This window comes from Lotus japonicus, chromosome 1, assembly GCF_012489685.1.
Source record: "Lotus japonicus ecotype B-129 chromosome 1, LjGifu_v1.2".
Lineage (NCBI taxonomy): Eukaryota > Viridiplantae > Streptophyta > Magnoliopsida > Fabales > Fabaceae > Lotus > Lotus japonicus.
The window spans coordinates 88,642,175-88,669,187 of record NC_080041.1 but is presented as its reverse complement, the minus strand read 5'-3'; the positions used below and the strand labels follow the sequence as shown (position 1 = coordinate 88,669,187).

At 35.0% G+C, this 27,013-nt stretch overlaps 2 protein-coding genes, 1 long non-coding RNA gene and 1 other non-coding gene across 12 annotated transcripts; 2 read left to right on the top strand and 2 right to left on the bottom strand.

Annotated features, from left to right (window-relative positions):
• Window positions 1-831: 831 nt before the first annotated feature.
• Window positions 832-8,685, bottom strand: LOC130727531 (beta-adaptin-like protein A). Its single transcript, XM_057578685.1, has 11 exons — window positions 8,380-8,685; window positions 7,386-7,902; window positions 6,239-6,363; window positions 5,549-5,747; window positions 4,753-4,981; window positions 4,508-4,674; window positions 4,094-4,303; window positions 3,068-3,178; window positions 2,786-2,962; window positions 1,902-2,342; window positions 832-1,568 (listed from the first exon to the last, which is right to left on the bottom strand). The coding sequence occupies exons 1-11, from the start codon at window positions 8,427-8,429 to the stop codon at window positions 1,278-1,280; spliced, it is 2,517 nt and encodes an 838-aa protein (XP_057434668.1). The 5' UTR covers window positions 8,430-8,685; the 3' UTR covers window positions 832-1,277.
• A 2,782-nt stretch (window positions 8,686-11,467) lies between these two features.
• Window positions 11,468-15,042, bottom strand: LOC130727530 (uncharacterized). 9 transcript variants are annotated; one of them, XR_009015330.1, is made up of 8 exons: window positions 14,588-15,042; window positions 14,357-14,490; window positions 13,471-14,131; window positions 13,196-13,309; window positions 13,029-13,080; window positions 12,494-12,804; window positions 12,219-12,310; window positions 11,468-11,656 (listed from the first exon to the last, which is right to left on the bottom strand). It is a non-coding gene; the product is annotated as an uncharacterized LOC130727530 (long non-coding RNA). The 9 variants fall into 9 exon arrangements; XR_009015336.1 differs by lacking the exons at window positions 11,468-11,656; window positions 12,219-12,310 and having other exon boundaries at window positions 12,349-12,804; window positions 13,471-13,652; window positions 13,742-13,868; window positions 14,022-14,131; XR_009015331.1 differs by lacking the exon at window positions 12,219-12,310 and having other exon boundaries at window positions 11,470-11,656.
• A 2,150-nt stretch (window positions 15,043-17,192) lies between these two features.
• LOC130727529 (GTP-binding protein At2g22870) lies at window positions 17,193-20,636 on the top strand. The gene is made up of 4 exons (XM_057578683.1): window positions 17,193-17,831; window positions 18,038-18,107; window positions 18,759-18,921; window positions 20,176-20,636. Exons 1-4 carry the CDS (start codon window positions 17,405-17,407, stop codon window positions 20,392-20,394), a joined length of 879 nt encoding a protein of 292 aa, XP_057434666.1. The 5' UTR covers window positions 17,193-17,404; the 3' UTR covers window positions 20,395-20,636.
• Window positions 20,637-22,213: 1,577 nt separating this feature from the next.
• Window positions 22,214-22,286, top strand: TRNAF-GAA (transfer RNA phenylalanine (anticodon GAA)). Its single transcript has one exon. It is a non-coding gene; the product is annotated as a tRNA-Phe (tRNA).
• Window positions 22,287-27,013: the final 4,727 nt, after the last annotated feature.

The following is a 27,013-nucleotide window of genomic DNA, read 5'->3' as shown; positions in this document are numbered from 1 at the left end:
GGAGGGTGGTGGGGAGGCGGTGGTGGCGACTGTGGTAGTGGATTAAGTATTTTTTGGTTTCCTATCCCCAATGTCGGCAGTCATGAGACTGATTCTGCAAGACCTTGAGACCACAGTGGATTAAGTATTTTAAAGTAGCCTATACGTCACAATCATATTAGGCTTTATCCACTCTCTATAGGTTGGATTAAATAATCTACCATTTTAATGTATAAGAGTGGATTGGTTGATAAAACTATATAGTACAAATGTAAGCACCAAACATTACTCAATGTATTGTATAAGTTTATACTATCATGCCTAATACAGAGAGCTCGTTTGGGCAATGATAATAAGGAAACGTCAATGCTTACATTGTATTGTATAATCTTATCATTCAATTCACTCTGGTACATTAAAATGATGAATTTGTTAGTCCAACCTATAGAGGAGAGATGAACCTGATAAGATTGTGACGAATAAGCTAGTTGAAACTATTAAATCGACCTCCACCACCATAATCACCACCACAGCTACCGTCACTATTAATTTAAATGATATGGACAGTTATAGTGTCTGCCAAACATGGGATAGTATTATATTTTTATCACACATTATTCTATCATGTCTTTGTACTATCATGTCTTAAACTATTAGACATTATACTATACAACATATCAAAAGCAAAAATTTACTATCATGTCTTATACTATTAGACATTATACTAAGCAAAAATTTAAAATGCAATGTATTTATATCTCTAATTTAGTTAGCTAAGAAAATCAAACTTGCAAAATTAAGTGAAAGATTACGTGACCTTGTGACCTTAAAACTTATGATGTCAATAGTAACTTCGTTTAACAGCAGAATTGAAATAGATGGCCCTCTTAAAAAATTACCTACTGCCAACACAGAAGTGGCAACACTACAGGCATCAAGCATTATTATAGATTTCCAATCAGCAGTCAATTGTTAATGAGTTAAATTCCACATTTCTGTAAACGCTTGGATAAATGTCCGAAAATCAACATAAAACCTCTACAAACTTGCAAACCAGACTCAGTTTTTCAAACTGAATATCTTCCAATGAATCACCACGTTGGATCGGATATAAAACAACTACAAAATCTTTTAGCCAATGGAATCCCTCTGCTTATACACTGACCTGATTTCCCCCTTTTCTTGAAGGGGAAAGGATGTGGACCCAATATCTATCACCGTTTTTTATATATTCAAGCAGGGATTCCAAAATTTCATGACTGCCTACTCCACAGTACAAAAGGATGCAGCATCAAGTTTCAAGGCAAACCAAATTTGGACAAGGCTGATTGGAATAAAGTTGAGAATGCCTGGGAAGAACTTTGATCATCAGCTTTTATATTAATCTGCGACTTGCCCGATGATGTGTTGATTATACACTCTACAAGGTACACTGATGCTTCGTCCGCTTTTTGAGCAAAGAAAAAGAACTTGAAGTTAGGCGACTGACGACCGGAGGCAATGCACTGTATTGAATGACTTTGCATGTGTCGGAGGAGTGCATTGGGAGCTGTCAACGACACAATTCCTTGAGGACTTAAAGAATATTCCTGCATCAGATCACGAATGTTAAATGCTGCAAATAAACTAAAATGCTCAACATTTTTGGTCAATGGGCAGGCAGCCGAAGCAAAAGAGAAAGATGGCATCAAAAACATAGTAAAGTATTTCTAGAGTTCAACGGTAGCGCACTCAGTTAAAGAAAAATTTACAATTTTATACTACCACCCATTAATGTGTTGCCACATTATTTAATGAGTTTGAGTGATGTGGCTAGATAACAGTATAAAACTTTTTTATAATAACAGCGTTCAAATTAAAATTATTATTCTAAGCCAATGCTACTTTATTAATGAAACTGAGATTATAATTTTAAAGCAAACCTCTGATAAGGATATTGGCAGTTGACGCCATTTCTGCTGAAATGTGCCAGGATCCAATACTGCTTTTGGGTTGAGGTTCAATGGAGGAGGTGAAGGTGTGGCTGCAGTCCCAACTGGAAAACCTAAACCAAGCAGATCATCAATTGCCAAGCTAGATGCTGGAGCTTGCCCAGTTAAGCCAGTACTTGGTAATGCCAAATCTGCAAGCGGTTGTGAAATAGCAGCATCATAGGAAGGAGCATTATAGGCAGAACCATTGCTACCGGGATCTCTAACTTCATCTTTTTCTGTGGTACTTAGAAGCAGATCCTTGTCATTTTCCTCCACCCTCTGAGCTGGAACAACAGAATCTCCAGATTCTACACTAATAGATAGATTTCCAAGTTCATCTGAAAATTCAAGTATCCCTCGGTGTTCCTTATCAGTGAACATATAAGAAGGCTGCAAGAATTTGCTATGATTAGTTTAACATAATTAAATATACAGCTCATAACAGAGGGAGGGAAAATTGAAAAGGATCATTACAAACATGTTTAAAATAACAGTAGTTGCAAGGTGTAGTGTAACCCTCATCGCATTGAGGCACAAGTTTAGATGAATGAGGTTTTATATTTTTCAAATCTTAACAACAAATTCACTCAAGTCAGACACATTCTACAGGGAAGAAACATACAAAAACACAGTTGATAACTATGCATGGTAGGAGGAAACATTTATTATAATCTTCCCTCATTTTTATTTTAAATCTGTTTAAAATGGAAAAAGTTATTTCATTAAAAAATTAGGTTTTAGAATGGCTTCAAGTTATTAAAACTCATCCGAACTCAATGATTAATTTGGGTTCATCGTTCAAAACCACTTGGGGGGATTGAGTCATTGATTACCTTTTGGTATACAACAGACAAACTGTTGAATTCATCAAATATGCGATCTTTGACTTCACTGTTCTGAGTATCAGCAAATACTGAAACTGCTTGCTTTGGGGGATTCACCACGCTTTCTGCCACTGACACTTTGTATTGCAGAAGCCTGTAATAAAATAAGGCCCTATCATGAACATCCTGCGATCAACAAAAGCTCATGTAAGACTACACTGCAAGCAAATATTTAATATTGCATTATTTGGACAATTCAAATAAGAAGTAGTAGCAAGCAACAACTCAAACCTGGTGAAAGTCAGCAAGACCAGCAGCTAGTGCAGCTCCTAATGCTTTCTGAGTCTCAGGGGGTCTCTTAAAGAAACACTTCATAACTGCAGTAAGAAGATGTAAGCGAACCTGCATCATGACACAGCAATTGTTCAAGGTATAATCAGGTAACATAAAGGCATGCTCATACTCCCCCCACTGCAATACTTTACACGAGATGCCATTATAGGTCTTTTTTCTTTCTCAAATTAAACAAAGGTTTGGTGACTAACAGGCAACTTCCAGGTGGTGTCAATGGCATATTTCTATTCATTATAAGGACATAATTATAGGACAATCAAATTAGAATCACACCCTGATCAAACCAAACTATGATTCCATGGCAGACGTGGGTATTCATGGTACGGCCAGGGAGGGGATGCAAGGACTGGTCAATTCCTTCCTCCTGATGTTCTCCATAAACATATTAAGATGATACATGCCATGTTAGGATGTAAGAGAAGGGAAAACTACTTAGGGGCTTTTATAGTAGTTAGGGCTGTTATAGTATAGTTACTAGTTAGTGAGTAGTAGGAGAGGATTATGTAAATAAAAAGAAGCAAATCAGATTAGAGAGGATTCATTCTGTATAAATGATGGTTTGAGAGTAAAAGCAGAAATCATTTGTGAAGGGGAAACCCTTGGGGAGAATTTCATTGTCCATTTTCTTTCAGTTTTTCAATAATACATTCCATTCTTTTAATTCTTTTGGTTGATTTTTTATTTTCTTTTCCTGAAATCCGAAAATGATTTTTCTCTTCTGTTTCTGCTGGGACAGAAGGGAGTTCTTGAAGCAGAGGGATTTTCAAGTGTCCAAAGATCAAGAGAATAATGCATGTGCCTATGCCATGTCATAAATTGGCAGGACACAAGAAATTAAACCTTCTAAAGAAATTGATAATGTATATTTGAAAACAAATAAATACTGCAAAACCAAGTATGGAAATCTAAATCTCAAATCTGGACATTACAAGTCTAATAACCATAAAAAGTTTTGTATACTACCTCAGCAGAATGCTCCTCGTCCCAATTTTCAACAAGGCTCTCCAATACATATGGAGCATCATTCATGTCTTGAGAATATTCCCCCAGCATCCATATGAGAGCTGCCTTAGCCTTGGGTTCTTGGACATTTTTGCTACTGATATTCCCAACAACAGCAATACAATCTTGACTCCATTGTGGATATTTTCTCAACAGATCTTTCACAAGCACCTGCATAAATGAACTTTCAAACTCTGTTAGTTATCCAACCATAACTAAGTCGAATTAAAATGCAAACTCTGTTAGTTATCCAACCATAACCAAGTCGAATTAAAATGCCATACATTGCATAAATGTTCACATAATAACAGGAAGCAGAAAAATACTACTCTTAGGCCAATTCCAGGGTATGTAGCAGGTAATTGTCATGTTTACCAGAGCTTCAGCAGTAACATAGTCCTTTTCCATCTCAAGAAACTGTAGAAGACGGTCAACAATAGCGTTGACATCATACTGTTGCAATGCTATCTTTCCAACAGCCCGTATTGATTCCCTTGCAATTGGAATGTCAACATTTGCAGCATATTCACATAATTCTGTCACTGAAATGGGACACAAGAAGTTCTTGAATAAGTCATACCGAAAAGAATGAGGGCAATGCAGACCAGGGAGTTACCTACCTATCTCATAGGTGTTACTTTCATTTGCAACTGCTGTCAGCATTTCAAGCTTCAACTTTTTGACATATGATGGCTCATTATACTGGCAATAGAAATGTTTGTAATCTGAGGAAAATATATAAGGTGCACGCATGACCAAAAGATGTAGGTGGCTTAAAATTGCATAAGATTGTTCTGGACTTCCTGAGCTCACTTGAGTTAACAGAGGGGCTTTGATACGCTCATAAACCTGAACAAAAGGAATTTGCATCAGAAATTACCAAGTTTTAGGGAAGAAGCCAAAGTGACAAGATACAGGCAAAATAACTAAAAGATCAAACTAAAAGGTTTAAATCATAACAATGGTAGTTCAAATAAATGGGTAACTAATCAAACAGAGCATGGCCAAGCCATATGCAAACACAGCCAAACCTATGCTTGAAGCTGACCTAGGATTGAGGTAAAATGCTGCAGTCCCCAGTTCGTTTAATGAACAATCCAAGCCCAAGTAGTTTATGCTTCATTTCGTTAGGCGGACTCAGAGAAGAAATGTAAATAGGAGAGATTTAAGAGAGAAATGTGTAAGTGATTTGGATGAGAGTCAATCAGAGGAGAGAGAATTTTTTTGGGAGGGTCATAGGACCACCGAAAAAATATTGTCCTCACTGTTGGAGAGATTTACTTATCGAGTGTGAGATGCTAGTAGTATTCTCACTTTTCCCCTCATTTGTAAGCCTCTATCATATTATTTCTTCGCTCACAAGAAAACCCCACTCCTATTTCTGAGAACACAAATTGGCATCACAAGAATACATACCTGCTGGTGAACATCAGCCATAGATAAAGTCAAATGTAGAAATACTTTTGTAGTTGCCAAGACAACAGCACCGTTTGCATGCTGGAGTCTATCTTCAAGGAGATTCATTATATCAAATATTTCACTGTTATCTGATGGAACATACTTGGCCACCAATTCAAGCACAACACATTGAGACCATTCACTAAATTCCTTAATGCTGCAAGTACAAAGAAAATGAATTTTTAAGTTGTTTAAAATCAGTATTTTTGCAAGATATTACAGATGGTTTCTTTTTGTCTCCGATGTCTGCCACAATGAAAGACAGATTTTTAGTTAACACTTAAATGTATTAAAATATTCTCATTTACATTTGTAAAGAAACTACTCAAATCAACCTTGTACTCCCACAATCATACTCCATATAATGGAGTTATAATGTATACAAGGACGAAGAAACTAATATGCTGGCATATTATACGGTAACTGTAAGCCCTTTTCATAATGGCAAATAGATTAAAAAGAAAACTTTTAAAGGGAATCCTAGGATTGAGAAGCTTCAGTTTCTCTGGTATGTGCCCGTGAATGCTAAATATCTCAAAGATCAAACAGCACTGTCCTTTAAGGAACACCGTCAATTAAGTACCACATCTTACTGCTTACCCAAATAATTTAACAAAGTATTGGACAGCAAGAAATAAAAAAGATTACCGATTCAAAAGATAATATATAACTGGCTTGCTATGCACAGCTTCTCTCTCTCTGGCTGCTTCCTCTGACGAGCCTGACTCTAAGGTCCAGATTTCTTGTAAAGCAGACAGACAATTTGCAACTACCTGATGAAACAAACATGACCATTTACACATGTGAAGTACAAGCCATTTGGTGACTGCAGTTGTTTTAAATTTTTGAAATAGGAAGACTTATGAAATCCTTATATGGGTGAATAACAAATGAAAAGCAATAAGTAGATAGAAGTTTATCTTAAATAGGTAAATAATTTTCAGTTTAAAGATCAAACAAAGGACAAGTGAACAAAAAATTTAGAAGAGCTTCCCACTTTTATGATGTTTGTTAAGGTTAAGGAAATCAAATTATCTCCGATGAAGCTATAAAGATGAAAATATAAGAACTCACAGAACATGTTGCAGAGCTTGATAATAGTATTACTAACTAAAAGAACAAAAATACATGATAAGCTCATTAAGTACAAATACATGCTTCTAACCTAAAAATCAAACATTTCATTTCCTAACTATACAAAAAATACATTAAAAATATCAATCATTTCCCTTCTTAAAAGAACAGGAATATTATAAAAAATTAGATCTCAAAGGAACAACCCGTTTACAGCCTTCTAAAGTGTACAAACTGAACACACTCTTTTGAATAAATAAAATTTACCTTCAAGTGGGCCAGATAATATAAAAGTCCAACTTTCAAAAGAACGGGTTATCAGTGTATTAATTATTATGCAGGATAAGCTCTCTCTCTCTCTCTCTCTCTCTCTCTCTCTCTCTTGCAAGTGTCATACAAGATTTCCATGCAACAAAATTTCCAACATGATATATTGATATGTGTACAAAGACACCATCCAGGGACACTAATATAATTTAGGAAAATGATAATTTAGAAATTAGGAGATGAATGCATTCTTTACCTGACCAAAAAGGAAAGCAAAACCAACCATAGTATTATTTTAAGGACTGTGTGCTATGCAATTCATTAATCATTGTGCTAAGTCAATCAGCTTGTTTCTAAGTAAAACTCTAAACTCTTCAAAAAGTTGAACAGAACTGTTATGATTTATCATAGATTGAGGAAGAAAATGAAATCATCCCAAAAACAGAATCCTAACCTGAGTATCTGGGTCATTAAGCATCAAATGCTTCAGCGTTGCTGGAAAATCTGCATCGATGCAAGTGGAAGCTGATATATGATATAGTTTCAAAACCCCAATAACCGCCACCATCCTGACATAACTATTATTGTCCTTCAACCCAGACCCTAATGGCCCAACCAAATACTCCACCAAGTTTTCCACTCGGAGTGTACACAGACTCCTCAGTGCTAGTCCCCGAATCATCGGATCCATGTCCTTGCAATCTCTTTGCAGAAAATTAATTGTCAAAAGAGCGAGTTCAGGGTTGCCCTTGGCATAGTTCCCAACATACAGGTAGCACATCTTTTTCAGAACAATATCTGATGTTGCTGAGCACATCACCATCTCCCCAAAGAGAGACGATACATCAATGCCTATAGTCATGTTGGATATCACCTTCTTGAAGAGATCCCTCTTCAAATCATCAGTACCCGGAGCTCGGCTCCCAGCCAGCTGCCGGAGCTGTAATTTCAAATCGGACACTTCACTCTTCCTGGTTCAATTAAATAGGTCAAGAGTTGAAGTTAAGAATATAGAATCAACCATATGGACATAAGAGATTGTGATAGCAATAAATAACAAGGGCATAAATAGCTAGTGCACCAACTCAGTGAAGTAAACATAGCATCTCCCAATGTTGATTAATCCGGAAGATTACATGTACATTCTTCTGTTCTGTAGCTCAGTGTGTAGAGCTTAAATCATATACTCATTTCAAGTAGAGTGAATTTCACAATAGCACGCCAAATAGGACAAAACTCGAGGAAATTCAATGTTGATGACAAGCTAGCGAAAGTTAAGAAAGTGCGAGTACTAGTAATTGCAGACATGTTACGATGTAAAACCAAAACATGGGAAATTTCGGGTTTGTCAGGTGGCGATTTCTATGCAATGGCTTCCGTCGATGAGTCCAAATTGAAATTGCAAATTATTCAAACAGAGAAATGAAATTGTGAAGTTGGGAACTGACCCTGATGGTTGAGAGGGCGATGGAGATCGCTGAGACTGCGGTGGAGCCATGGCCACTGCAGGTTGAGTAGGATAGCCACACGATTTGGTCGCCGATGAAGTAAGATCTGAACGGAGATAGAAGAATGATCGATTATTGTAGTTGCAGTGGCTTGTAAATTTTTTTTGTCAAAAATGGAATCCGAGTGGTGAATGAAGGGAAGTAGAAAAAAAATTAACAGAAAGAAAGAGGGGAAATTTGATTATTTCGACGTGTGAGAAGCTGAAGTGGCAAGATCTATCTGGTGCCTCTTTCTTTCTTTCTTTTTTCTTTTTTTTAAGGAAGGGGAAAAGGAAATTAGGAAATTACACTCTAATAAACTAGCTATAGCATCCATCCACACAGGATGGTTGAACATCTAAAGTGTGATATGAACTAAAAAAAAAAACATAAAGGTTTTTTTTATTTTTTATAAGCTAACTTCAAGGCTTATTGAGCATCTTTTGTACGTCAATGTGGTTAGAAAGAAAGTCCACTCGCACATTAGATCATTCACATTTCAAATTAAAAAAACATAAGTATGGTTGGGGAAGGAACGTTCTTGAGAGTAGACATAGGCGGATTTACCACCTGGCCTGCCTGGGCCCGTGCCCAGGCTCCAAGGCCAAAAAACAATTTTTTATTTGGGCCGTATGGCCCTTTTGGGTGAAAAAAAATAAAATATTTGGGCAAAAAATAATTGGGCAAGACTTGTAGTGATTCGTTAGGAGTCCAGGAATGAGATAGAAAGCTGAAATGCTTCTTCACGTGGTCTCTGGCCCTTGGTTCCATCGACTGTCTTTTGTCCCTTTTTTGTTTGCTTCTAGTCTAGGTGGCATTCTATGTGCTTAGCATTGTATATTTGTATTTCTTGGCCGTTTATTTGTCATCTTGATGTATCCTTCGGGCTGAGCCCATTTCAATGAAACATCTCCTAACTTTGACAAAAAGAATAAGACTTGTCCTGTAGAATTACTTTTAGCATTTTTATTGAAGAATACAATATTTAAGATCATAACATAATTTATACAATGTTTTTGTGAAATATAACTTGCTCTTCATTTGTATGAGAATACTAGTATTTTTTACCCGTGCGATGCACGGGGATATTCATTTTTATTTATTTTGTGTGTTTTTATGATTTTTGTGTTATTTTCTAAAAGATATTTTTGTATTAATATATTATTTTTACATTAGAATTTTTTAATGTTTTTTTTGTGATAAATGTGTTTTTTTTTATTTAGTCGTGGCATAGTAATGAATTTAATGTGTAAGCGGTGTCTTGTCTTCCCTGTGACGACACACCACACACTTGTCTTGTTGTACAATCCTTGTCGTTTGTGTGTTGCCTTGGCAATATAGTGGATTGTATTCTCATTCGAGTAACTATCAACGTTTCCCGTTAGACATTCCAACTGCTAGATCAATATTTCTTATAATCATTATTGGAACACCAATTTTTAGCCTTAATTGATCATTAGGCAAACCTAAAGAGTTTATTCTATTCAAAAACTCATTAATTTAGGGATAAAATAGCACGATGCTGAAAAAATTAAGAGAATTTTTTAAGAAAAAATATATAAGAAGACTGGACTATAAGAATCATCGAAAGACATGAATGTGTGATAAAAAATTCATGAGGGATGTTCAGGCTAATTTCATCGCCTATCTATCTATGTTTTTTGTCCAATTTTTTTTAGTACATCGAAAAAATTACGTTTATGTTCTCTATACTTAATATCCAATATGGAAAAAAATTAGCTCGACATTTTCAGTATCTAATTAAGCTTCCAGTATAGAGCCTCATGTCTTTTTTTAGTGAAAGTACCTAATATTGGTCCAAAAAGAAGTATTATTGTTAGTGCCATTAATAATTATGTATAGTAATTAGTAAACTACTTATTTAAACTTCCATTTTAAAATATTCCTTCAGTCAAATTAAATTGAAAATAGCATAACATTTAAACAATATTAGTTTACGTTAGAAATATATGTTTTCCAATGAGATTAATAGGTTTTTTCCCTGTTTTTTTCGATGAAGTAAAAAAAAAATATTGTCACATGAATTAAATTATTTAATTTTTTGTCATCATCAGGCACTTTGAAGTAGGATGATTCCTAAATGATAAAAGCAATTAATTCCTAGAATGTAACCACTATTTTTATGCTTATATTTTTAATTTTAAATATGTTAATTGTAGATGTATAACAATATGAAGTTTTAAGATTTATTTTAAGAGTTTAATGGTTGTGTACAGACAGTGTAAATTATTTTTACACAAACATCCAATAACTTAATGTCACGTGTTCAAAAGCATTTATGTTCATTTTTATTTTAATTAAATTTAAAGCTTATTTTCTGATTTGACAGTCCATCATTGGATGTTTGTGTAAAAAAAACTTACACCGACAGTGTATTACCATTAAATTCTTATTTTTAATCATATTTTTTATTTTAAAATTACATTGTTGTTTTTAAAATCCTCTTGAATTTTATGTATTTTAATTTACAAACAAAATGAAAGACCATGTTAACAATTGTAATTTTATTTTATAACTTTTTTTTTAAGTATAACTTCTATATAATAGTAAGCACACGTGAATAGAATTGTAAAAGTGGAAAAGTTTTTGTCCATGGGTCAAATTATTTATTTTTGTGTCATCTTTAGGCACTTTGCAAGTGAGATTTAAATACATTCTTTATAGTTTATAACTTTTTAACTTCTATATAACTCCTAAATGATATTAATTCATAATAATATGTAACCACTATATTTACATAGGAGTTAAAAAGTTATTGACTAATCTATCATAAAAGTGCCTAAAGATTATTGATTAAGAAGTGTCTAAAGTTATATAGTCAAAGTTACATATTATAGAAGTGGTTACATATTAATTCAATCAAATAATCATAAAATCTGACTTATTCTATTCTAACAGCTATATTTACAATTAGAGTAGTAAAGGTGAGGTTAAAAGCTATTGAGAACTGGTTAAATGTTATTCAAACCGTAACAGTGAAATTTTAATTTAAACTGAAGCTGAACTGGATATTTAAACACCAATTAAAATTGAAATAATTTTATTTGAATGCCATTAATCCTTTTTCCCTCACTAATGGCATGCAAGTGAATGAAAATATTATGAGCAAAGAATTTTCTTAGCAAACAAAAGAGCATAAAAATAACTATCCAGATCAACTCATGTGTAAGCTTGCTTTCCAATCCGCTTTCAATATGCTACAGAGAATGCCTCATACCTGAAAAAGTAGTACCAATACACAGCGTGAGAAGTATGTAAGGAAAGGTGCAGCTAGTAATATTTCCATTAACTTGACACGACTAATAAAGATGATAAGTTTGGAACAATGTTCAGTTTTTATGTGCATGTACCAAAAAAAAGGGCATTCGTACCCATTTTAGCAATTACACATCTATAAGAAATTCCACTAAAAGTAATCCAAACAAAATTATCATAAAGCTTTTCTGGTAATTGTATCCAAACATGAATCACATCACTTTAGAAGATGAAATGCAATTGAAAAAGGAAAAATGAATCAGTTTTCATTAGTGTCTTGTGTCTGAACTTATAGAGATTACAAACATAATTTAAAACTGAACAACTGACTTAAATTGAACAACTAACTCTAATATTACACAAACTTAGCTTAGTGCGTGCAGTTGTTTCTTCAAAGAATGGATGCAACAAACGAATTAAAGGAAAGGGGAGGAGGGACTATCAGATTAAATGAGGATGGATCGATGGTTACATAGTAATTTCTAGCTAACATAAGTTAAGAGTTCACACCATGAGTTCACTACCTGTTACACCAAGGAGGACAATTTGATGTCCGTGGTAAAAGAAGCAATTTGTGTCAGTGCAAAGTTATAGCTTGTAGTTCCAGCTCCAAGCACTTGGAAGAGTTTAAGTAAATTAACAATGAGACTCAAGTAGTTCAAGCAGTACATTAGAAATTACATTTTATGTTAACAATGAAGATGAGTACATTATGAATATTAATGCTATACGAATAGTCTTTTTCATGATTTAGTCACATTACTCTAAAGTGAGGTGATGAGTGTTGTCATTCACTCACTTTAGCAACGATACATGAAGAAATTCTCCATTTGGATGACCACATTAACTCCTGACAGTATCAGGCGATTACAATGGTATGGCGTTTGGAGTTCTTGCTTATAAATCAGCCATTCTTTGCAAAATCCCTTTATCTCTAGCCTTATTCTTCCACTGGTCATGTTCATCAAGGCACATAATAAATGTGCCTCGATTGCCCTGTGTTGTCCTTCTTGTACGGTTGTCCCTTGACTGGCCACAGCCCATCCCTGATCCCTGGTCATTGTCCATTGTTTTCTCCTTTTGAATTTGGAGTTCCACATGCTCTCCACCCTAACCAAAAGAACCAAGGTCAGCAAGTACATGCTCAACTTTTCTTCAAGTTTTGCATTGTTGATTTTTGGAAACAAATAATGATACTCTTATGTATATCAGATCACTCCGAGTAGGTAATTCAACTTTCTTGCTTGATGTCCCATAACAGTATCCAAGGTTGTACACTTGAGAAGAGTAACCATGCCAATTATAAACAGAAACATATGGTGAAGCTGTTGTACCTTATCAGACATGGGAATGCAGTTTTCTGGGAGTTGCAAATTGTGAACATACCTGCAAATCCATATCAAACTCTCATTTGACATTAAGGTCCAGGAGTAAATTTGCAGGAGAGGAAAGAGCAGGAAGCCATAAACTAAAAGTTGAAAGGGTGGACAATAGAACTTACCCCTGATACCAAGTGATCCCAAATCAGCTCTCCATATTGAGCAACAATTTCCTTATATTCTACACTCATAATTCCTTGAGCTCCAATAGCATGGTTAAATTCAGTCACAGCAGTCTGAAAATAATTCAGTCAATGAAGATTATAAATGAAAAGATAGTACTTGTTCCGTCCAATTTTAGGTAGTCCTAAATATTACATTTTAAGAATAAATTTAACCCTAAATAACTCAGGCGCAAGCAATCAGCAAGATGAGCTAGGTGAAGTGAAAAACTTACAAAATCATGGGTCACATAGGTACCACAGTACCTGCAAAATGGAGCAAAGGAACAAATGGAGGAATGAATTCATGTGGATTCAATTAAGCTGAAAGATGGGAAACTTACAGAACCAAATCTCATATAAACACGCGGAGAGAAACACCTACTGTGAATGGGTTCGTGGCGGCGCTGCACACAAACTGGCAACGCATGATAACAGTATTGAGTAGAAATATGGGGTGAGGCAAAATCAGAAGAAGAAAGAATGCATAAAAAGAAATTTCCTTACCTGATATGGAAGATGAATCGCAGTGAGAAGAAATGGTAATCGTTCCCGTATTGGTTATTAATTAGTAATGGCATTGAGGAGGAGTTTCAGACTTTCAGGCTATTCAAATTTCAAAGTATCTATAAGACTGTAACGTAAAATTGAATTGGAGTTATGTGTTACATTTTTTCCTTTAAAACTACAATAGAGAGAAGTCATTTTTGGATTCAAAGGTAATCAACAGCTTAGATTGGGTGCCAGCCGCGAGAACGAATCCCAACCGCCAGAAAGAGAAACAAACCTGAAAAATTGCGGAAAAACCCAAATGCACCATGAAAACCCTATCACCCAGCCACAACCACCATTGAAGGAACTATTTCCGGTGCCAAACCTCAGCCATAGTCATATGCACTGAACTCATGCAATATCACCAAACAAAGAAGGAATCAGGAATTCAGGAATTCTCTCAAACCATTAACCAAATCCCACCCACTTAAAAAACACAACCAAACTTTGGAAGAGAAACAAAGAGTAATAAACAAAAGGTTGCAAAAGAGAGATTATTTGGCAAAATGGAGAATCAAACAGAGGCGATTATAATATACAAAAAAAAAACAGAAGGAATTAGAACCTCACCCAAATGCAATTTATAAATGGTGGTGATCTTTGCAGCATTATCAAACCCAGCCACCACAATCTTATACTCCATTGCAGCGAATCACATGGACCTTAACCTCAACATCAAAGCTCCCATCCTTTATCAACTTCACCTGAACAATTATAAAACCAAAACCATCAATTATGATAAAAAAAAGGATCTGAAAAATCTGATTGTAACAAAAAAAACATCAACTTTTCTGCCCTAACCTCAACATCACCATCATCAAAACCCCCTCATTTCTTCACCACTTTTCCTCCTCCAAACAACACTCATTCACCACCAACTACCTCATCAACAACTTCAACTTCTCCCCTGAAACCGCTTCCAGCATCTCCACCCGAGTTCGTCTCACCGACTCACAAAACCCTTACTCAATCCTCGCCTTGTTCAGAGCCCATGGCTTCACAAACTCTCAGTTATCACGAATCATCCAAAGCTTCTTTCTTCCTCTCAAACGGCGCGCTGAAAATTTTGGGAGAAAAGGGTGCGAATGAAACTGATAATCTAAAGAATGCGAATCCTTGACTGAAGCAGCCAGATACATGAAATTCTCTGAGGAAGGTTTTAAATGATTTTGAAACCCTAGAGAAACGGCTCAGAGAAGGAGAAAATGAACGAAGGTAAGGTGAAAGGGGAAGCGTTTCTATTTTTTTAAACTGAAAATCGTTTCAGATTGAATGAAAGAAGGAGTGAAACTGATACAATTGTGAATCAACGGCTGAGATCAAATCTGAGTGAAATAAAATGTTTTTTTACAAATATATCCATGCCCAGCTTTCATAGTTTTTGGAATAAATTATTGAAGGACTTTTTTGCCCTCAAGGCTGCAGAAACTTTGCTTTTATATATATTATAGATTATAGATAGATTGAGGTGAACATCAAATTAGCTTTCATATTTTTAGTGAAAGTATTTTGTTGGATTATGGAATTTCCACTTATGAAGGGAAAGACAAATAAGAAGTTTTTGTGAAATAACTTATGCTAGTGTAAATGAAGTGATGTTATCTTTCTAGAGTTTTGTTTTTAGAATTATCCCTTTTCAAGACAAGAGAATCGGAGATCTTGAAAAGCAGCACAAAAAATTGGTTTTGATTTATTAGTTATTTTTTTTTCTATATCGTTGAATATTAACTTTAGACTATTAAATTTTAGAGATGAGAATGTTTTTGGTTGATAGAGTAAGTATAGAGAATGTGAATGTTGTGCAACCGAAACCCAAAGTAGAGTCTCCGCCTAATGTTGTCAATGAGTTTAATCCAAATAAGATTGTGCGTGATCTAGGTCGTAGGAAACAAATTAATGAGCATGCTCCGAATATTCAAGACGAAGTGAAAAGGGCATACTATTGGTATCTTCCATTTTTTCTTATCTTGTATTGTCTTCTTAGACGTGTCACGTGTAAATGGATTGAAACTCGGGTTAGTTACACTTTTGTTAGCAAAATTGCCAGTCTTTTTTATTTCAATTTATAACTATTTATATATTGTGTCATGCGTGGATTTGCGGTTCTTAAATTTGTCCATGCTTCACAAAATTCATGGTTCCGCCACTGAGAGTAGAGACTTATTGCAATGAATCATAGTAGGGCACCACCTTTCTAAACTTTAGTCCTAGGCCAACTTTAACCCATGCATGGTGGCAAGCTCTATATGAATCATGTTTGACGCACCTCCGAATGAAAGGAAACTCACTCCCTCACACCATCTTAAAGGTAACCTCCAAACTCATCTCACTAGGCTACCACAACAACTACCATCAACATTGATGGCAATACTAGAGGCCTCAAGAGGGATCTGTGCAACTCATTTGGGCTGCACAAACACTTGCTCCCGAACTCCTACATCCTGAATGCAAGTCTTATGCACTAAGATGGACGCCATAAGCAAGCCATCACGGGTATTCTTCCGCCATATATCAGTGCTTGCACCAAACGACCTGAATCACATCCATGTTGTGAACTAAGTCGCTCCTAACAAGGCTTTCGCCCAATCAAAAGGATTAGATAACGAGAAGATTGATGGTTGACCCCAATCTACATCTTCAACCAAAGTCTCTCGTACAATGAAGGGTAGTCTTTGGATGCAGGATGCACCTGCTACAGGTCGTAGACGAAACCATTTCTCTTTAGTGACACAGCAAGATATAAGGCACAAAATCATGACAAATGAGCCACATCAGGCGCAAGATCTTCAAATAACATAACAGAACCCACAAAGAAACACCAAGTTGTTCTTCGCTTCCCAAATCACATAGCAGAACCCAGAGCTTCACCACACTCCAAACATCAAGCCTCTGAATCAGCTTCCGAACGAACACATGGAACTCCAACTCATCCTCAAAGCCGCAAACTAAGTGGAGTTGCAAACCACCAACTTCGAGTCATTAGACAAAACAACAACACATGTCCATAGTTTCCAAACCACCACCACAAAAAAGGACACAACTCATCCACCTCCACACCGCGAGCACGTAGCGCTTCCCGAACTAGGAGGATCTTCAAGCACCCACGCCAGATCAAATCTTTACAACGAGAAAGTGCTAGTACCTTCCACAACCCCTTCCAAAACAATGGAGGAAGCTGATGAGATGAGGAGAATGACGACGACACCATGACCTTCTTGCTCCTAACAACTACATATCCGAACTTCGTGATGTACTTCCTCATTCATGGTATGTGGTATGGATAAAATAACAATCATGTATCATTTTCATTACACTCATTTTTCTTTTTTTCCTCCTCAATTCAAACAACTTAAAATCACTTCATTTTCTTTTGTCTATCTCTTTATATTATTTCTTCTTATATTCCTTCATTACATTTTCACTTCTTCATCCAAATCCAAATAGGATTACTTCCTCTTGAGATATTTCCCCTTCTCTTCCCCCGCCACACTCCGACTCAATTACAGAGAGAGCAATTCCTGCCTTGTATACTACACAGTACACAGTTCAGTCAGCACTCAGCAGAGAAGAGAGGTGTGTGTATTCTCCTACAGTGGCACTGTTCAACCTTACAGGGAAATGGTTCTTCTTCACCCCTCCAGATTCCCCTTCTCCTTATTAACCTTATCCCCATCACTCTCACTCCGACACTATTCCAAAACCACCCTCTTATTCCAACCCAAATCCACCCTCACCACCACCCTAACCCCTTCTTCCCCACCACCCTTCCCCCTCGACAAACTCTTCATCCCGCCGGAGACAAAACTCCCTCTCGACGCCGCCGCCGCCAGAATTCTCAACGGCTCCAACATCCTCCTCAGCGACTACGCCTCCGACGCTCAGGTCCTGCAAGCCGACTTCGTCAAAAGCAGCGTCGAAACCGACGCTTGCCCCTCCGATGGCCTCCCTGAGTTCGCCCTCGTTGGTCGCTCCAATGTCGGCAAATCCTCGCTCCTCAACTCTCTTGTTCGCCGCAAGAAACTCGCCTTGACTTCGAAGAAACCTGGTCCGCCATTAAACCCTTGCTTCCCTTTGATCTTGTGCTTATGCTCTAAACTACTACTTCCATGTGTGCCATTTCGTGTCAGTTATCACATGATAATTAGGTTTAGTGAAGAAATTTGATGGATTTTTTATTTGTAGGTTGTTTGAATTATTATTTTTTGCTCTATGCATTCATTCATTGACAGTATTGAACTTTTTCTGTTGCAGGGAAGACTCAATGCATTAACCATTTTCGGATTAATAATAGCTGGTACCTGGTTGATTTGCCTGGATATGGGTATGACTGTGACTTACTACTATATAAACTCAATCGTGCTATGAAAACGGCTAGCGACACACTCTTCCACACTCCGTATGACTGATCTATTTTAAAAAAACTCAACACATTTGCCTCATTAATCGACAACGTTTTAAACAAAGTGTTGGCTTTTTTAAAATTAACCCGATCACATGATGTGTGTTTAAAAGAGTATGTTGCTAGCATTTCTCTTCTGCTATGCTCATGACGTCTTACTTTATGGTAAAGATTCGGACCTTCACTGCATGTTAAAGATTGGAAGGAATTTGTGGCTAATATGTTTGATATGTACTGTGTGTTCAAATGTTAGTTATGAAATTTGAGTCTCTGACTTTAGAACAGTGGGATTCTATTGTATTTTTACTTCTCTCTGGTTAGTGGGTAGATTATACAAGGTTGAAATCCATATGGTATTGTCTTGTGATTTGTATAAAACATTTTCTGTCCTATAGATATTATCCATGTTAGTTCTTGAAATGCTCAAGTTCTATTTTGACTTTTTATTTATATGAAGGCCTTTCTTTAAGTTATAGTTTGTGCCTTTTTTAGGATAGCTTCTTATGGATAATTTTATCCTATTCGTTATTCTTATAGCCGATGGGAGTTATAAACCACTTTTTCGTTTATTAGGTACGCATCTGCACCAAAGGAACTTAGAATGGATTGGGAGAAATTTTCCAAAGACTATTTCCTTAACCGGTCAACCTTAGTTTCTGTTTTCCTTCTAATAGATGCTAGCATTCCCGCTAAAAAAATTGATCTCGATTATGCCAGTTGGTTGGGTCAGAATCAGGTAATATATCATTTTTCTTATTAGCAAATGTTTTAATGAAGCCAATGCTTTTTGTTTCCTATCAATCCTGCATATGCTAACCAATGGTCATGGCATGAGTTATGCGGAAGTCTGGCTCATCTTTGTCTTCTACCTTTATCTGTCTAAATGCAGCTGCAGACAAGATATTTCTAAATAGAATTCCTGATATATAACAGTTAACTGGCACATCTGAGTATCTATCTTACTGTCACTTCATCTTTTCCTGTAGATAATGTGCGCATGGGATGCCCTTTAGTTATGTAAGCTGAAATCACTGAAATGATTATAATTTAATGACATCTTTAAGTAAGCTGGCTTTGCTCAGCTAGAACTCATCTATATGGAAGAGAAATAATGTATAGTTACAACTTATATTAGGAGCTATCTATATGATATGAGTACAGAAGTAATGTATAGTCACCTAACTGTTTGGTTTTGGGGGGGGGGGGTGGCGGGTAATAGAGGGGAGGAGAGGAGTTTTATAAAAATCCCTAATTTGGTTCACAAATTTTGAGAGGGAAATGTGTAGTATGTGTGGTGGGTGAGGGAGGGCGGGTATCCATATTTTACCTTTCCTCCAAAATTGGAGGGATTTGGAGTGGATGACAAGTGACTTATAATTTGTGGATTATGCTAACTAAACTATCCTTTGTTATTTTTTAGTTTCAAAACTATTCTTCCATATATTATCCCTAGTAAGTGATCAGCTCATTCAATTTCACATCATGCAAGCCTCAATTCTTTAGCATCTTCACATTAGTTCGGGTCATGTGAGTTAAGGTTTTTACTGCTTCCTTTCCTCCACCTTTTTCGAGGGTATAAAAGTATATTAATTCTATTTTTCCTTCCACTTCCTCCCCCTTCCAAACCCAATAAGGTGTGGGAAAATAAAGGTTCAGAAGAATCAGGACAGTGAGTCTGTAAAGTGTAAATGTCAAACTAAACAAGGGAGTTTTGTTTTTCCCCTCCTCCTCTCCCCTTCTTTGAACTAAAGAGTTTGTACATGTAAGCTCTTAAGAACAGAGTGCCTCTATTTAAATAGGAGCTCCATGTTTTGCCTTACACTTCTATGTCAGTCGCGTTGTGTTGAAAAGATCCGTCCATCTAAACAATGATGGACAACCAGGCTCTACTACCACTTGAAAGCCTCTGGCCCTCTACTTCCAAACTTAACTGCAGAGTTCATAAGTTTGTTTGGTAATAAGAGTAGGGTTAATGTAGTTTTTCTTTCAGATCCCGATGACATTAATCTTCACCAAATGTGATAAACGGAAGAAGGTAAAGAACGGAGGCAAAAGACCAGAAGAAAATGTCAATGATTTTCAGGACTTGATACGTGGCTTCTTTCAAACAGTGCCTCCATGGATCATGACCAGTAGTGTCACCCATCAGGGTCGTGATGAGATACTCCTCCATATGGCCCAGCTACGGAATTACTGGCTGAAGCACTAGTTCATGGCACCCTGTTGTTAGTGCTGGTACATCAAAACCTTGAGTTCTTAAATGACTATAGTTTAAGTCACTACATCTTTTTCTTCATAGTGTCAATTCGTAGGTGAGACTCAGTATATCCAGCGGATTATTCAATTTTATGTTTATAGGAACAGAGAAATGGCTTTAAATTAACACTTTACATTGTATCAAAACTCAAATGTATCGCATTTTTACAACAAGTGCATGTTTTATTTATTTCATATTTATCATTGCAGATACACGTTTACTGATAGATTTGGCTGATTACCAGTTAATATGGTTATCAATCTACCTGTATTCCATGGTGTTCTATTTCTGCATTGTCCAGTTTACTTACAGGGCCTAAAGCAAGTGACAAAGCTAGATAAAGAATCATTTACAACAAAGCTTGAGGTTCTACTTCAGCCCTGTTCAATTGTCCAACATTTTCAATAAATTTGTCGGTTTGGATTTTGAGTGGCTGCTATTAATTACTGGAAAAGTATTAATGATACTTGCTTTAAAAAAATTGCTTGCTCTCTCAAATTCTTCTTCCAACACAGTACAAGCCTACAAGTGACCCAATGAGTACTTAAAAGTTGTTTGACCTGAGGTCTAAAGTTCAATCCTTAGGAGACGAGCTCTTAGAGAGAGACCTTTGATCTTTACCACACTCGGGTCAAATAGAATCCTCTCAATAGAGGATGCATACATACTGTTAAACTAAAGATCATAGCTATAAGTGAAAAAAAACCATTTATTGATTGGTTTAGTGATAGCGAGCCCATTGAGCCCAATTCACACACAGCTGGGATGACTACTGAAAGGCCCAGAAGAAATACAAATAGACCCAAATGACTCTAAATTATATCTAATCCTAATTATACTTCTAGAATATTCCTCATGTTAGGATCTTGACACTTGTCAGGAGGTTCATAACTTAGGAATTAGTTCTTATCAATAAATTGTATGGAATTCATGAGAAAAAGGTATGCAGAAAATTGAGCTTGCTCGTCATTTATGGTTAAGTTTTGTCTTTACATAGTTTTATTTTGTCTTTTGTCTTATTTGTAAATAAAAAAAGATAATGGTCTATTTCTGAGAAAGAGACTACTGAAAATTACTCCTAAGGTTAAGTTTTGAGAGATAATTGTGATGTCACTCGATCAAAATTGATTTTATTCTCTGTCTCAATGTCAAAGGAATTATTTTTAGTTTGGAAAGATCAAGTTGATTGTAGCTCCTTGAGAAAAACACAAACTATTTAAGACAAGGCCTAACTCGATTTAATCAAGTCCAACAAACTCAAATGCTATGGATCGGTCATTTTATTTGGACTCGTGGATTAATTATCAATCAACCAATTGGCTAAACTATCACAATCAACATTTACACGTCTTTTTGTTAGAAAACCATCACATTTATTTGTTGCAAAAATAATGAGAAATGCACTATTACCTCCAATCACACACAAAAGGATGCCTAATAATTGTCACCAAAAAAAAAATGATAATAACTAGATTATGGTATTTTCAACCCATTTTTTTATTGCACACTAGAAGAAAAAAAAAACTCATTTTTTGTTAAGCTAGATCAATTACTCCAAGTCGATCTATTCCATGTGTTTTTTTTTTGTTAAGATCTATTCCATATTTCCATGTGTTTAGTGGTACATAACATTTCTTCTAAATATAGACTTTTGAATCAACAATTAATTTGATATATCTTTAAATTTTACTACTCAACCTATAGAACTTGGGATGCTAGAATAGACCTGGTTAACATTCGAATTATAATATAACATTGACTAGAGTACATCGCGGGGATAGCTCAGTTGGGAGAGCGTCAGACTGAAGATCTGAAGGTCGCGTGTTCGATCCACGCTCACCGCATTTTGATTTTTCATTTCTCTGGTTTTCACTTCTTGTCAAATCATTATACAGAGGAAAGTGTATGCAAGTTGAGACTTGAGAGTGGTTGCAAGTTGGAACTGAATGCTTTTTTTCCTTTTATATCTCTTTAATCTTGTCAGATTCTCACGCAATAGAGTCAGAGATTGTACTAAAAGGAAAAAACTGATAGATGTTCGTGTGGATTCAGTGTCGGGTGCAACTAGCGAGTGGAGACAGCAATATGATGATAATGAGAAGTGACAATGTGTACCTTCAACGTGTTTGTGCTAACACAAAAGTATAACCAGGGACGGATCCAAGTGTAACACCATGAGGGCATGTGCCCTCACTTTTTTTTGAAAAAATCATTAGAAAACAAAATTGAATAGTAAAAGTATGTGGTTTTTTTATAGTTTTTTAGTAAAAAATGTTCTCACTTGTGTTCCATATTGCTAAATGCCCTCACTTGTATTCTACATTGTTAAATGTTCTCATTTGAATAGTAAAAGTATGTGGTTTTTTTATAACTTCTTTATTAAAAAATGTCCTCATGTGTGTTTCCTTTAGTAAAAAATGCACCCACTTCTAATAGTTTATATTAAAAAAATTTATACAAATTTATATGTAAATTTTTCCCTCATAATATCAAATTTCTGGATTCGTCACTGAGTATAACAATCGGTGTTCCCTTTTTTACTGCCGTTTTACATCACTAGATCTTACTTTATCACTTTAATTATTACTATGTAATGGCTTGTTATTATTATGGAGAATATTTTGAAGTCTTTACATTACACCCAAATAAAAATGAGAGAAAATAATATTAAAGTTTTATTCATGCATCACACTCCAAATCAAACTACACCAAAATAGAATTAGGAAGAAAAAATAGAGAAATGAAAGATATAATATGTGATTTTGAGAAAATGAGTTAAAATTAAATGAAATGGAATGAGAAGTAAAGTGATTTTTGACATATATTGTGATTTGATATGAGGAAAATAAAAAAAAATAGTGAAATGAATGTAAAATGTCTTTTATATTGTGTTTAAAAATGATGATTGTAATATAATAATTATAACTTTGGTTTTTAATAAATAATTTTGCTGCAGTTCGAAAAAAAAAACTTTGGTTACCAATAACTCAATAAAAAAAAACGAAATTATTTATATATTTTTTACACAACAATTTTTGTGTGTGTGAATAATTGGTAGTTTGACGAGTCAATTGCAAAGCAAGGAAATAAAAGGGAGGAGTGAGGTACGAAGCAAATGATAACTCAAATTAAATATAGAACCTGTATCTAACAAAGCTTAAATTAGATAGAAGAAATTCAGCTTTCAAGTTTCAATATGATAGTTAGCGTCAAGCTTAATCTAAAAGCTTTTAATACATAACAAGTGAGTGGGGTGACTGAAGATGTGATTTGATTTGAAATTAAAGTTCGTTAGTTAGTTATCAGCCCCAATCCCAAACTCTGTTTTGTGGTCACACAGTGGAAAAGAATGATAACGTCCTAATTAAGCAAAGGACTAGAACTGCAAGCTTGTTCACATATAACAATCACTATTTAGATCAAAGATTATAAGTAAGAGACATGCAGTGCAGCATCCAAAAGTATTGTGAATTATAAGTGACTACTAGCAACTCCAATCAAACATATATATGTCATATCACAATGTGTTAGTTTGTCAATGAATTCGTTGCAGTCTAAACCACCACTAAATTAATTAAGTTGTGGTTTTTGGGACGGTCATATACTGGTGGTTTTTCTGTCAGTTACGACAAACTGCATCTATTTTACTATCAAAGCAAGATTTTACAGCGGTTTAAACCTCTACTAATTGTAACTACTGTTATTATAATGCGATTTTTGCTTTAATAAATTATCTATAAATTGTGATATCAGACATAACACTGATGCTAATTAGCGTCAACTTGACACTAGACCATCACATTTTTTTTCTCATATAAATTTAACTTAATATAAGCCTTTGTTTGAGTGAGATAACGTAACCAATGTAGACTGGCGCAAATCATTAATCTAGATTTGGGTCGACTTAGCCCACTACTAATTAATAGTTTATTATTAATTGAATATTTTCAGTATCTATATTTTTATATTTATATTTATGTTTTTTAATTCGTTTTTATCAATTAAATTGATTTCTTCAATACTAGTGTTTTTTTCCCGTGCGTTGCACGGAGAATATGGCTATTGTATTTGATACATCAATCAATCCCTTGATTATTAAAAATATATTAAACAGCTGATGAAATAGAAGAGTTTGAAATGCTAAGCAAAGTTGACAAAAAGACTTCTCTTCTAAGCCTTATCGAGATCATCAGGAACTCGTAACATGAAGACAATAGCACAAATCATAGATATAAGGAATCACCAATAAAGCAGCCGATAAACACATATTAATCATGAAAAAAATGTAATAGTAGCACAAATCAGGATTGTGAAAGATAAATCATAAAGTATGACATCATTGTGTTTATACCAAGTCATACAAATCAGGATTTTGCATGGGAGGTTGTTCTAAAATCTGTTCCGCTTTCCCCCACTCCAAAGAAGGAAATGTGATAAACGGATCCCTCGTTAAGTAAAAGTTGTAACTTGTAAATCATAGACTGCCTTACAGAAGCATAGATCGTACAAGCCATATATTAATTTAAGAAAATATTAGGATTTGAATGGACAATGAAGATTCAATAAAATAAACAGAAATCAAGAACTTATTAATACATTTGCATCCATCAGCACTAATTCCATGGAGTGGGGCAATTTCTTCTTAGAGAAGCTTGAGACTACCCACAACCGAATGAGCGTAGCAACAACTGCCCATGTATCTTTGGAAGCGTTAACTTCTGAGATATCATCATTTTTAAAACTTAGTGCAAGGGAATTTGCTATCGCAAGATGGGTTATAAGACCCAATTGCTTATGTGTTCCTGATAAATCTGCTTTTTTTATTGGTTCATATGTTAAGTGAAAATCCTAGGTGGAAGCCTCATATTCATTGCCTCCAAATTGATCCACATGTTTTTTCTCATAATTTGTGTTTTTTTTTTTAAGTTGTTCCCAATATGTGCTCTCTTCTTTCTCCATTAATTCCCCCTTAATTGTCTTTTTTCACCCCTAATTTTGTTCCTCTCTCGTTTCCCTCATATGACATTTTAAATTTTTAGTTTCCCTATATTTTTTCCTCTTTCCCCATTAATTGTCCTTCTCTCCCCCCCAACCCCCAATTCACGGCTCTCTCTCCCTCCCATCATCCCTTCTTTCAAATTCCTCTTTCCCCATTTTTTTTCTTTATTAATTTCTTATTTCTGGAATGATTATTAAGAACTTTCATTTTCTTAAATATTTGGAAACCAATCAAAACAAATATTGTAATCTTCCCCGTATCCATCAAATAATAACTACTTTAATAACCCAAAATAATTAAATATATTTATAACCTGTTTAAATCAAGATTGATTAAATTATCACATTCAAAAAAATTGTCAAGTGATTAGAGAAGGATGAGGGTTTGACGAGTATATATAGGGGAGGAGATGGCTGATGCAGTATCTTAGATAATTAGGGAATTTTTTTTTAAAATTTTAATGTTTTATAATCTCATCAGCACTACATATTTTATTTTTATATTGTAGATCATGAGAAAGAATAAAAGGAGAAATCGATGAATTCATGTAAATATGCAGTAAATTAAGCTTGAGACTTTTCCTAATTTGAAGAGATAATTAAAACGGTTTCAAAATTTGTTTTGGAAATAAATTTAGTAAGGAGTAATCTAGGTAAATTTTAGATAATTAAGACAAATCTTTTAAAATTCGATTTCAAGATTTGTTTTGAAATCAGGGAACACGTGTCAACAGAAGGGAAGTTATCTAATAGAATGACACATGTCAAGAGAAGAGAAACTATCTAATGACATGACACGTGAAATTTTTTTAGGAGAATTAATCTGGGAGCAGATTGCACCAGGAGTTGCCACGTCATCAAATTAGCTGATAGTAGTTGTTATTTTCTAATATATATTGATGTATTGTCTGAGATACTTATATTTGACGGATGCTTGTTTTTTTTTTTGTCTTTTGCTTGTTAGTATTAGTTTAAAATATAAGATCACGGTTAGCTCAAAGGTAAAGCCATCTAAGGAAGGGGCCCCCTAATTTTTCTCTCACTAAGTAAAAAAGGTCCCCAATTTTTTTACTAAGTAAAAAAGTGCCCCAAAGTTAAAATTAATAAAATCTTATCTTAAATCAACCATGAATCAATAAAGATTAAATGAACTAGTCACTACAAAAAAATGCATTTTTAGTGGCATTGATATTGTTAAGTTGTGGCATTTATTAAATGCCCCAAGTGTTATTAGTGGCATTCACCTTTAAGTGCCTCTATTACAGGTGCCACAACTGTTTTGTGGCATTTTTTGCTTAAATGCCGGTTTTGTATGCCACAACTGGTATTGGCATCTTTTAAATGCCACGAAATACACCAACCATTGAATTAGGCTCAAACAGTACTGGCATCCTTTAAGTGCCACAAAATGCATAATTCAGGTTTTGACCCATCCAAGTGAATTTTTTATTTTTATTTTTTTATTTGTGAATCAATTTAAATGAATTATTAAAATCTCTAATATGTTGGTGATTAGGGATTAAACTAACACCAAATTAAGCAAAGAGAGAATAGGATAAAAAAGAACATAATG